General features: G+C 42.4%; 1 protein-coding gene across 1 annotated transcript in view; it reads right to left on the bottom strand.

Annotated features, from left to right (window-relative positions):
* Positions 1-552: 552 nt before the first annotated feature.
* The window catches only part of UBE2N (ubiquitin conjugating enzyme E2 N), a 52,649-nt gene continuing 39,752 nt past the window's right edge, over positions 553-13,449 (bottom strand). Inside the window, exons 2-4 of the mRNA XM_069228968.1 lie at positions 5,525-5,771; positions 5,218-5,358; positions 553-1,325 (exon numbers count right to left, since the gene is read on the bottom strand). Of these exons, the coding sequence (XP_069085069.1) occupies positions 1,285-1,325; positions 5,218-5,358; positions 5,525-5,771 (429 nt within the window). The 3' untranslated portion in view covers positions 553-1,284. The remainder of the gene's footprint in view (positions 1,326-5,217; positions 5,359-5,524; positions 5,772-13,449) is intronic.

Below are 13,449 nucleotides of genomic sequence, written 5' to 3'. Positions count from 1 at the left end.
CAAATTTCATGAGAGGAAATCAGGAAAATGCTGGGTTTGTTAAAGGGGTTAATGAGGTTGGGGTGGTTTAATGGTAGAATACCATCATAGGATTTTTTTCTAAAAAAAAAAAGTGGACTGTGTATATACGTATTTAAATTCAAATACTTCTGGGTGCAGGGTGGGAGGGACAAATTACAAAGGCTAATTTGTTAAAAGCTTGTTCAAGGTAAAACAAGCAAACCAAACAATATGTACTGCAGGGTATCGCATTATCATTGATCATCTATGCTCTGATGCACCTCAAATTCAAATTACTTATTTAGAACAAGAAAATTAATTTAACTCTTCTTTTTTTACAATAGCACAATGTGGTTGCAGACCTGGAACATCAGAAGCATACATACTTTTCCTGGCTTACCTACGCCAGTTCATTAACACTTACATGAGAACGGTAATGGGCACGTTAGAATCAACAAGACACAGTGATTAAGTTGTGGGTGCAGTGCAGAAGACTGTGAAGAGGAAAAACATTGACATCGTCGAATCTTATTTTAATGTTTAAATACTAAACATGTTTCAATCTTGCTTTAATGTTTAAATACAACTGTCACATAGACATAATGAAATAAACACAGCAAAATAAACTGTACAAAGGCAAAGTAGAATAACAAAAAATATTTTACTAAAACATTGGATTTTCCAGACAAGCCATAAAAAAATGATCAAGCTAATGTTAGGGAGAAATCTGCACTTGATAAAGAGTCAGTATTATTAGTGAATGTGATGTTTCTTTTAAAATGTTCCCACTTATTTTCGAACAATCAAGCTTGTTCATCTATAGCATCTAAGTTACAGACTTGCCAAAGGGCACATCCTAAGTGCTGGTTAGCTGCATGAAATAATGCAATTAGCATCACCATAATATTGGGGGCGGTGAAAGAGAAGTAATCCACAAAACTAAAACAAAAATATATTTCCTGCAGCTAACGCAAGCTACATTCATTCACAGTGCTTATACTCAAACCATGATGGGAGACACAAATGAAAGCAGAGACGGGATACGGTCCTTAACACATTAATAAGCCAGATGATACACTCAGCCTCTGCTCATGCTTTACAACAATGAATCAGGACAATACAGATTTGCTTATGTGCATTTAATCACAAGATGACTGATGATGTCTGGGCTTCTTTCTCATTCTGTAATGTTGTCTAAGACTGTGTCCATTAAATGCAAACGAAAAAAGGAAGAGGTCTTGGCAGAACAGGAAAAGTGATGCACACTTGATGTTCATGATGAAATTATAGGTTATTCGTGGCGTATAGCCTAGTCCACGCTCTGGCTGTTAGAAAAAGATAAAGCTAAAATCACACAACTGTACATCCACAATTAAAGTACAAATCAAATATTTAATATACAAATAGCACTTTTTAGAGTAGCATTTTTGTATAAGAATAACACCTCTTAACAAGCTGAATTAGAAGATACATAGGTCAACACCCACCCACTCCCTTTCCGTTTGAAGAACCCAAAAAGCAGACATTTATGTCCATACACAGTACAATCTGCTGAATATGTACTAGTCTTACTGCTCAGTTAACACACTTCAAATAAATAGGATTTATTTCAAAACACACAAAAGTAACTTATAATTTGACAACTTTTTTTCTTTTTGCATCAAAGGTAAAAACGTCACAACTTAGTGCCAAGTTTTCAGTCATATTCTCAAAAGTGTTGAAGTTTACAGGTAAAAAGTAAACAGGTCTTTGGTTCAACTGATAGATTCAAAATATTTAGTTTTTATTCATTTCAAGCCAATGAATGGCTATAAAAAGGTGTGAAGTCTGATAACGAACCTAAGCAAACCATAAAGCTTGATAAATTAAAAATTCATAAAGTTAGCCCTATAACAGCAAGTTACTCAACCAAAATCAGTTCAGATGCTATTTTATTTTAACTATTCCTTTATGTCAAACTAGAAATACTATTAATATCTGGTGCACCAGCCAGTTATGTTCATATCTCAGTGCAACTGAGGCTATTTTTTTTTTAAGTCTCACCTAAGACAGGGACACGCTGTCAGTTGTGAGACACATGGTTAGCTTACGTTGGCTTAGAGCTCGCCCATTGCTAACCACTGATTAGCTTTCTCACTCATTTGCTTCCTTCCTATCAGCTTCAGTTAGCTTTCCTTCCTCTTACGATGCTTACCCCTTCCAATGGGCATGGACCCATTACTTGTGTCCTTACACTGCTCCCTTTTAAAGGTGCTACCTTTTCGTTCTGGTTAGGCGTTTTACGAGTGTGCATGCATTTTCTAGGAGACAGTGGTGGACTCTGCTCTGCTGGCAGAGTTCGCAAAGTTTTTGCCACTCTGCTTGGAGAGCAGAGTTAGGCAAAAACTCTTTCATCTGCTGCAAGGCGAAGTTTACCAGCGCCCACACCATTCTAAATGCACAAAGAAAATTGGAATATCAGAGAAACCAGGCTCTAGCCAGTAACCAACTGGCGTAAGTCTGCCCACAGCCCATTGCAATCTTTACCAGTCCAAAAATCGCCACTCTTAAATTCCCACCCCAATGAATTTAGTCTACGTTCTCTGATTCAGTGCCATATGATCCAGCCATGTTCACCATAATTACAGGACAAGAGATCCCCCCGGATTCACTGAGCATTAACAAAAGGCAACATTATCGGCGATGCAACTTGCACAATATTTTAAAATAATATGTTGCAGCGTCAACCCCAAGATGGAACTGCCAGCGATATACATTCATCACCATTATTTTTCTCTTCAAGGACAAGAGTTGCAGTTTGAGGACAGATTTGCTATTCCATCTTGGAAGAAATAGAGAAGGGATAATTTGTGGAAAACCTCGCTGAACACCTGGGGCTGAGTATGACGAACTGTCTGAGCTAGGATGACTCTGGGTGGTTTCTGGAGGAAAGACTGCGTACTTTACACCCTTTGCCAACTCTTGTTTGTAACAGCCAGCAGTTAGATAACAAAATCAGGCTTCGCATACATCTCGAAGTTATGTTACAATGAGCACAATCCAAAAGATAGAGGCCTGACAATAGGGAAATATTTTACATGCAAACCTATGAAGGGCACCCAACACTGGAAGACAACGGATTAAGGAAACTAACATTACCCTTTACCTAATATTAATGAACCAGTGATTATGCTAGCAGGTCTCTGTGTGTGTGGATCAATAGATTTATTGGAAGATTCCAACCCTTTTACAAAATTTGACACTTCATCAAGAGAATGCCATTGGGACCAACCTTAGTGGCGTCCATTTTCCTAGGGGTGATGTCAATATTTTTTTAGTTATGTGCATTATTGTGTAAAATGTTTCTTGATATATCTGTTAAATCTAAGTTTCCACAAGAAACGTATGGCAGAAATTTGCAAAAGGTTACAAAAGCTTGGGCCTTCTTCTCGACTGGGATAGAGACCGTCATGGCATCTCATGTCAAGAGACAAGGAACTGGAGGGACTGCTCCCTCAAGGCCTTGGAGCATATGGCGCATCAATTGACACAAGTCAGAGTCGTGGTTGCGCTTGAAACACCAGAGGAAGTTCAGGCGTGGGTTGGTCACCTACATTTGCCAGCAACAGGCACCACAGGACTTAAAACCAGCCCTTCTTATTGACATCCCTGTCACAGCAGGAGACAATGTCTCAGAAAAAAGCTTTGACAAAAGGTTGAAAAAGGTCAGTCCAAAAGTAACAGGGGAATAGCTCTTCTACGATGTCTGTTGATTGGTGTGGAAAGAAAAGAATGGACATCAGTATGGGGATAATTCTAAGATAAGGAACCTGCGGCTATAAGTTTGTATCAGATGAGAATATTAGACAGGCATTTAGCATGGACTTATAATGGAAGCGAAACTGAAGAGATAGTTTCATTTACTTGAAAGAAAAGAACCTGTGCCCATGTTATGCACACACTAGTTCTAAATGAAGAAAGAGCAAAGTGGAGCGAACCAAGGATAGCTGATCAAGACATGGTTAAGCAATGACAATTCAGAAAACAGATTATGGTTACAAAAGTGGGTGTCTAAGTTCAGAAAGCGAATCAGAATTGTGAAAGTTCTTCTCCGTAGTATGCAGAGTTATGACAGATGTGTGGAGTGTCAGATGTGTAGCCAATTGTGATTGTGCCATATAAATAGAATAGATTACTTCTATACTATTGTGATGGTAGATGTTAAGGTCATGTTTGATGCAACACACGAAAACAACATTTAAGTGTCAAAGTTGTCCTAAAGCTACAGGAACCAATGAGAAGGCAGAAACTTTGATGACTCAGTGGCTTCCAGTGTGAGTCACAACATTGTGGATATTTCTAGACTTATTTCTTTACAGCTGAATGAAAACAACATTTTAGAAACCTAACTCTTTGTGTATTTCTTTCTTTGTTTTTCAGGGATAAAGCCCTGTTCCTGAAAGCTGGCGATTTTAGCACCACAAACCCTTTGTTGATGCCATTTTCAGGGGAAAAACAAGCCTTCTTCTGCAGCCCTTTTTCCCCATTTTTTTTTTTTTTAACGAAATTTCCACTGTATTTTGCCTAATTTCTTGGTCTCCTTCAGGGAAACCCACAAAGTCTGGGTACCTCTAGAATCCCTAGGATGTTGGAAAAAAAAGGACGCAAATTTGGAGTAGGTAGCTTATGTGGGCAAAACGTTATGAGGGCCTACTACGCGCGAACTGCCTCCAAATAGCTGGGGGGGGGGGGGGGGGGGGGGGGGGGGGGGGGGGGTGTTTGGATTCGAGGGGGGGGGGGGGGGAGCTTTCCAGTGATCTTCTCGGCTCCTTTTTAAATGACTGTATGAAGAAACATGTGGCAACAAGTTTGCCAGAAACTAAATACTACCATGAGGTGGTTGGTCCCCATGTGCGGAGCTAAATTCATGTAAAATTAGTGGTGCAAGGTCTACCACAATAAACACTCGTATGTTTCATATGCTGTTTCTGATAGCAAGCAGGGAGCATCCACTCTTAATAGCAACCTACAATTTTAATCTAGAAGGTGGGAATGAATACAGTTGTGAAAGAGGTAGATGTTATCTTCATTTTTATAGTTCCTGAGACTGCTTTCGTCAATGTTTGTACCAAGCCTCAGTCAGGCACAGTGGCAAAAGCAGCACAAGGAGGATCATGAGTAATAGCATGCCAAATAAAGAAAAAACTCGGAGCAGACATGCCATAACGTATACAGTACCCGTTTCTATGGCTTGGGCTTCACAGGTCTTCCACTGCTCAGCTACATCGTTTGCTAATGGATCGTCTGGATTGGGGGCACTTAACAAAGCCTGAATTGATAGCAGAACTGTGCGGATCTGCAAAGCTGGGGACCATTTATCTACAAAAAGAAAATATATACTTCATGAAATAGACATGTTCAAACTGTTACTTCCTTTGTTCAGATATTTCAAATTAAGATTAAAATAATTTGTAAAGAGCATGATTTATAAAATCACAAAAAGATGGACTAGTTTGGCAGATGAGGCAGAAATACCAAGACTTACCTTTTAAAATATCTAAACAGATTCTTCCCAATTTGTCTACATTTGGGTGATATATTTTGGTCATGAAACGTACTTTAGGGGCTGCCATTGGATATTCTTCTGGAAGGAATAATTCAAGCTTAAATGCCCCTCCTTCAAACGGGGAATCTTGTGGACCTGCAATGACCACATGAAAATACCGTGCATTGCATTCATCTGGTTCTGCCTTTATTCCAGGAACAGGCTCCGCCAGTAAGCGCTGGGTTTCCTGAAAGAAAACAAATCACATTTGAATACCTTGTTGTCGACAGTGAAAGAAAAGGCTTATTATGAATGTGGCAACCATCACCTGCAAACATCAAGGCTTCATGAAAACATCCATATCCAGCGTATTTTCAAAATACATACTTTGACTAGTCACAATCCTTGGCGCTACTTCCCGAGAAAAGGACCTTTTGGAAAGGATTTATCTGTGTAACCAAAGTTTCTCAAAATTAGTTCGACAAGAACATTTGGTTTTTTTTTTAACCTAAAGATCTGTATTTAAAAAAAATGTTATTAGGGTGACAAGGTCCTAAAACAGCGTTTTCTCTTATGAAATTAGGAGTATAATATATATATATATATATATATTTTTTTTATTATTAATTATTCGGTAGACTCGTATACATTTTGCCACACGTGTTCAGCACCAGTATATAGGTGGTATACTGGTCCCAGGGAACGACCAAATAATGACTTGCAGTAGCGTGTATATTTTGCATAATGCATCCGACCACACCTTTTTTTCATGCATTTTACAAAAGCAGGTAAGAACCTTCCATCAGCTCCTCAGTCGATCCCCTGGCCATGACGTGGTGGTTGTGTAATGCAATGAAAAATAAATAGGAATGTTACCTTGCCATCTCTAGAGCCAAGGTGTTCGTTCACATAACGGAGAGACCAAAATATCATGTTACTTAATGCTGCAGCAATAATGCAGGACAGTGACAGTCTAAACACATGACTAGACCAAAGAAAACGAGACTAACAATAGAACCAATTACCATCTTCTAAAGGAGTAAGACCCAATAACTTTCAGCACACATAGGCGACACACGGTTTGATGAGAAAAAAGGCTCTAAATGCACCACTCTTCAGGCCATGTTTTAGAGCATAACAGACTATCACCCCGACGTGGCTAACAACTCAAGAACGTTTCTTTGAACAAAAAGGTAGAAAATTCTCTTCCAGAAAGTAAAGATGTTTAACTGCATGGAAACGGATTGTCTTGCTGAAGCGTAAACATGCAAAGGGGTCATCGTACAATAAAGTTATATATCGGAACTCTATTAACATTCCCGGTGGTTTCTCAGTTCTACTAAAAGACTTAGTGCTTCACGCTGATCAAGAAGTAAACCATAGATTTAAAAAAAATATGCAGGGATTATATATTTTTGTAAGTACTTCACATGAACCAATACAAAAAGCCATTCAACCAATTCATCTTCCAATACCCTATTAAAAAAAGCTCCCATAAAGTGCAAGTGTCGCTTAACGTGCATAAGCGAGCAAGCCTACAACCCTTGTAGCCCGTTTGTGTTCTGGTATGATACAGTGCCAATAGTGCTTGTCAATGCTACACAAACTGGAATGCTATCATTACCCTGTACTGTATGGACATCCAACCAGCAGTTTCCCTCAGGTACTCCTAACGTGCTTAGTTTATAAATCCTAGAAACATAACCAACCTGATTACTTTGCGGCCTGATATAATAGTGTCAATAATACCTTCCCAAGCCGGACAACACAGAATATTACCATAAAACTGTGCCGAGTGGACTTGCAACCCATAAACTCCCAGGTGGCCTTGTGTGACAGTGTACCCACTTTCTCACACGGAAAAAAAAATACCCCAGTGTTTTTCTGAGTGTCGTTTTATTAGCTCGAATACGGTACCAACGCCATCTTTCACTAACTATCTAACCTATTAGACCTGTCAAAAAAACGTAGGACCAATAGGAGAGTTCCAGTGTTTTGTAATAATCTAAGGGGCAAGCACCATTGATATAAAAATAGATAGTGCACCTTCTTTCCCCATACAGGAAGTCTGCAGCAATACCTAATGACCTACGTCAACTGAAATCTGAGCAAATATTTATGACCAGTAATTTTTCATAACTGCAGGCTACCAAAAAGCATGTTCCCAGTCCCCTCTTTGTTCACATCTGGGACATTTCTCACCAACCGCCTGGAACATTTTATTGAGTCTAGCAGAGATATTATACACCATCCAGTCATTGTAAAATATCATCCTATGAAAGTTGGACCCTGTCGGCAGAGAGCCCAAAACTAAAGTACTTCATCATTCCCAGTCCATGTCAACACCAGTACGGCACTTGCATTCAGCACATATGCCCCCTCAAGGACTGGAGTATGGGCAAGGCCAAGGTCCTGAACAGTTTCCTAACAAGAGCTTCGGATGCATTAATATCGACCAGCTTAAAAACTGAGACAAACTGATTATACATATATGGCTCCTGAAAGGGGGGTGGGGGGGGGGGGGGGGGGGGGGGGGGGGGTATTGTCACATAATGCCCCTCACCCTCGTTCACAGGCCAGCCCCAGGGAAGTAGAGCATACCTATCCTGCCTGCCCCCCCCCCCCCCCATTGCTGAAGTGTTGGCAGCCAATCAGAGCTCAGCACAAGAATTGGAGGGTTCACTCAGCCTTCGCGTCCCTATGCGCACAAATCTGAATTTGATTTAATATCTAAAAAACTACTGAACAGATTTACACCAAATATAAAAAAAATCAGCTTTGTGGACTGTAGGAAGTTGGCTCTGTATGTGCTATTTCAAAGTAAGGAATAGCATGCACAGAGTCCAAGGGTTCCCCTTAGAGGTAAGATAGTGGCAAAAAGAGATAATACTAATGCTCTATTTTGTGGTAGTGTGGTCGAGCAGTAGGCTTATCCAAGGAGTAGTGTTAAGCATTTGTTGTACATACACATAGACAATAAATGAGGTACACACACTCAGAGACAAATCCAGCCAATAGGTTTTTATATAGAAAAATATCTTTTCTTAGTTTATTTTAAGAACCACAGGTTCAAATTCTACATGTAATATCTCATTCGAAAGGTATTGCAGGTAAGTACTTTAGGAACTTCAAATCATCAAAATTGCATGTATACTTTTCAAGTTATTCACAAATAGCTGTTTTAAAAGTGGACACTTTGTGCAATTTTCACAGTTCCTAGGGGAGGTAAGTATTTGTTAGGTTAACCAGGTAAGTAAGACACTTACAGGGCTTAGTTCTTGGTCCAAGGTAGCCCACCGTTGGGGGTTCAGAGCAACCCCAAAGTCACCACACCAGCAGCTCAGGGCCGGTCAGGTGCAGAGTTCAAAGTGGTGCCCAAAACACATAGGCTAGAATGGAGAGAAGGGGGTGCCCCGGTTCCGGTCTGCTTGCAGGTAAGTACCCGCGTCTTCGGAGGGCAGACCAGGGGGGTTTTGTAGGGCACCGGGGGGGACACAAGCCCACACAGAAATTTCACCCTCAGCAGCGCGGGGGCGGCCGGGTGCAGTGTAGGAACAGGCGTCGGGTTCGCAATGTTAGTCTATGAGAGATCTCGGGATCTCTTCAGCGCTGCAGGCAGGCAAGGGGGGGATTCCTCGGGGAAACCTCCACTTGGGCAAGGGAGAGGGACTCCTGGGGGTCACTTCTCCAGTGAAAGTCCGGTCCTTCAGGTCCTGGGGGCTGCGGGTGCAGGGTCTCTCCCAGGCGTCGGGACTTTAGGTTCAAAGAGTCGCGGTCAGGGGAAGCCTCGGGATTCCCTCTGCAGGCGGCGCTGTGGGGGCTCAGGGGGGACAGGTTTTGGTACTCACAGTATCAGAGTAGTCCTGGGGTCCCTCCTGAGGTGTTGGATCGCCACCAGCCGAGTCGGGGTCGCCGGGTGCAGTGTTGCAAGTCTCACGCTTCTTGCGGGGGGCTTGCAGGGTTCTTTAAAGCTGCTGGAAACAAAGTTGCAGCTTTTCTTGGAGCAGGTCCGCTGTCCTCGGGAGTTTCTTGTCTTTTCGAAGCAGGGGCAGTCCTCGGAGGATGTCGAGGTCGCTGGTCCCTTTGGAAGGCGTCGCTGGAGCAGGATCTTTGGAAGGCAGGAGACAGGCCGGTGAGTTTCTGGAGCCAAGGCAGTTGTCGTCTTCTGGTCTTCCGCTGCAGGGGTTTTCAGCTGGGCAGTCCTTCTTCTTGTAGTTGCAGGAATCTAATTTTCTAGGGTTCAGGGTAGCCCTTAAATACTAAATTTAAGGGCGTGTTTAGGTCTGGGGGGTTAGTAGCCAATGGCTACTAGCCCTGAGGGTGGGTACACCCTCTTTGTGCCTCCTCCCAAGGGGAGGGGGTCACAATCCTAACCCTATTGGGGGAATCCTCCATCTGCAAGATGGAGGATTTCTAAAAGTTAGAGTCACTTCAGCTCAGGACACCTTAGGGGCTGTCCTGACTGGCCAGTGACTCCTCCTTGTTGCTTTCTTTGTTCCCTCCAGCCTTGCCGCCAAAAGTGGGGGCCGTGGCCGGAGGGGGCGGGCAACTCCACTAAGCTGGAGTGCCCTGCTGGGCTGTGACAAAGGGGTGAGCCTTTGAGGCTCACCGCCAGGTGTCACAGCTCCTGCCTGGGGGAGGTGTTAGCATCTCCACCCAGTGCAGGCTTTGTTACTGGCCTCAGAGTGACAAAGGCACTCTCCCCATGGGGCCAGCAACATGTCTCTGGTGTGGCAGGCTGCTGGAACTAGTCAGCCTACACAGACAGTCGGTTAAGTTTCAGGGGGGCACCTCTAAGGTGCCCTCTGTGGTGTATTTTACAATAAAATGTACACTGGCATCAGTGTGCATTTATTGTGCTGAGAAGTTTGATACCAAACTTCCCAGTTTTCAGTGTAGCCATTATGGTGCTGTGGAGTTCGTGTTTGACAGACTCCCAGACCATATACTCTTATGGCTACCCTGCACTTACAATGTCTAAGGTTTTGTTTAGACACTGTAGGGGTACCATGCTCATGCACTGGTACCCTCACCTATGGTATAGTGCACCCTGCCTTAGGGCTGTAAGGCCTGCTAGAGGGGTGTCTTACCTATACTGCATAGGCAGTGAGAGGCTGGCATGGCACCCTGAGGGGAGTGCCATGTCGACTTACTCGTTTTGTCCTCACTAGCACACACAAGCTGGCAAGCAGTGTGTCTGTGCTGAGTGAGAGGTCTCCAGGGTGGCATAAGACATGCTGCAGCCCTTAGAGACCTTCCTTGGCATCAGGGCCCTTGGTACTAGAAGTACCAGTTACAAGGGACTTATCTGAATGCCAGGGTGTGCCAATTGTGGATACAATGGTACATTTTAGGTGAAGGAACACTGGTGCTGGGGCCTGGTTAGCAGGGTCCCAGCACTCTTCTTAGTCAAGTCAGCATCAGTATCAGGCAAAAAGTGGGGGGGTAACTGCAACAGGGAGCCATTTCTTTACATGGACAAAGTGCTACCTTTCTGCTAAATTTGATGTAATTCCATCCAGGGACCCAGGGTCACCCACCCCCTTTTCTCAGACCCGACTTGGATTACCCTGAAAGGTTCCAGGCAGCGGCCGAAGTGAGCGTCAAATTATTTTGGAAAATTTGGTGAAGATTCATCAACTGTTTCCAAAGAAATAGGCATGTCAAAAAACGCTTTTTCTATAGAACGTAGGTCCTAATTATGTAGTGGCGACCGCCACTAGGTGATGCACACACACACCCCATACATATCTATACATACACACACACACACTCTGCCAACTCAGACCTTGTCACCACACACTCACATGCATATGAAAATATGGCAGTTTTTTTTTTTTGTTTTTTTTTTAAACTTAAGGTTCTAAGATAGCGAAAGCCAATCTTGGAGCTACAATAGAAATTATTTAAACATGAATTTCAAACATTTTGTAACATTAACACCAAATTGCACAAAGTAGTTAATGTTTTTCTTTAAAATGACTGCAATGGGAGAGGCAGAAGAGCAACACCACAACATATGCGTAAATTTGGGTGCTTGTGGGGACAGCAAGAGAGTCAGAAGGTGTATATAAAAACAATGTATCCCCTAAAAGATGTGTTCTGATGTGTAAAGGTAAGTTTATTTACCAAGATTATCTGGCAAGTGGACAGCTTGCATTCGCAGCAACAACTGGCAACTCTTGGTAACTCTGCAAACATTATCTCAAACTGTGGTACTTAAAACACCCTGCTAAACTCAATTAAATTAAACTCAATTAAACTCAGCACAGCCTTACACATATACCTCCCTTAACATTACATAAAAAAAGAAAACACAAAGAAAAGCAAGACATAATAGAAAAGAGCACTATATACGGATTTATACAAAAACCATGATACAGAATAGAATTTTAAAGTTCAATTACACCATCACATACAGGGAGTGCAGAATTATTAGGCAAATGAGTATTTTGACCACATCATCCTCTTTATGCATGTTGTCTTACTCCAAGCTGTATAGGCTCGAAAGCCTACTACCAATTAAGCATATTAGGTGATGTGCATCTCTGTAATGAGAAGGGGTGTGGTCTAATGACATCAACACCCTATATCAGGTGTGCATAATTATTAGGCAACTTCCTTTCCTTTGGCAAAATGTGTCAAAAGAAGGACTTGACAGGCTCAGAAAAGTCAAAAATAGTGAGATATCTTGCAGAGGGATGCAGCACTCTTAAAATTGCAAAGCTTCTGAAGCGTGATCATCGAACAATCAAGCGTTTCATTCAAAATAGTCAACAGGGTCGCAAGAAGCGTGTGGAAAAACCAAGGCGCAAAATAACTGCCCATGAACTGAGAAAAGTCAAGCGTGCAGCTGCCACAATGCCACTTGCCACCAGTTTGGCCATATTTCAGAGCTGCAACATCACCGGAGTGCCCAAAAGCACAAGGTGTGCAATACTCAGAGACATGGCCAAGGTAAGAAAGGCTGAAAGACGACCACCACTGAACAAGACACACAAGCTGAAACGTCAAGACTGGGCCAAGAAATATCTCAAGACTGATTTTTCTAAGGTTTTATGGACTGATGAAATGAGAGTGAGTCTTGATGGGCCAGATAGATGGGCCCGTGGCTGGATTGGTAAAGGGCAGAGAGCTCCAGTCCGACTCAGACGCCAGCAAGGTGGAGGTGGAGTACGGGTTTGGGCTGGTATCATCAAAGATGAGCTTGTGGGGCCTTTTCGGGTTGAGGATGGAGTCCAGCTCAACTCCCAGTCCTACTGCCAGTTCCTGGAAGACACCTTCTTCAAGCAGTGGTACAGGAAGAAGTCTGCATCCTTCAAGAAAAACATGATTTTCATGCAGGACAATGCTCCATCACACGCGTCCAAGTACTCCACAGCGTGGCTGGCAAGAAAGGGTATAAAAGAAGGAAATCTAATGACATGGCCTCCTTGTTCACCTGATCTGAACCCCATTGAGAACCTGTGGTCCATCATCAAATGTGATATTTACAAGGAGGGAAAACAGTACACCTCTCTGAACAGTGTCTGGGAGGCTGTGGTTGCTGCTGCACGCAATGTTGATGGTGAACAGATCAAAAAACTGACAGCATCCATGGATGGCAGGCTTTTGAGTGTCCTTGCAAAGAAAGGTGGCTATATTGGTCACTGATTTGTTTTTGTTTTGTTTTTGAATGTCAGAAATGTATATTTGTGAATGTTGAGATGTTATATTGGTTTCACTGGTAATAATAAATAATTGAAATGGGTATATATTTTTTTTTTGTTAAATTGCCTAATAATTATGCACAGTAATAGTCACCTGCACACACAGATATCCCCCTAACATAGCTAAAACTAAAAACAAACTAAAAACTACTTCCAAAAATATTCAGCTTTGATATTAATGAGTTTTTTGGGTTCATTGAGAACATGGTTGTTGTT

Source organism: Pleurodeles waltl, chromosome 4_1 (assembly GCF_031143425.1).
Source record: "Pleurodeles waltl isolate 20211129_DDA chromosome 4_1, aPleWal1.hap1.20221129, whole genome shotgun sequence".
NCBI classification, from domain to species: Eukaryota; Metazoa; Chordata; class Amphibia; order Caudata; family Salamandridae; genus Pleurodeles; species Pleurodeles waltl.
The sequence above is the reverse complement of the archived record's forward strand: the minus strand, read 5'-3'. Positions and strand labels throughout refer to the sequence as shown.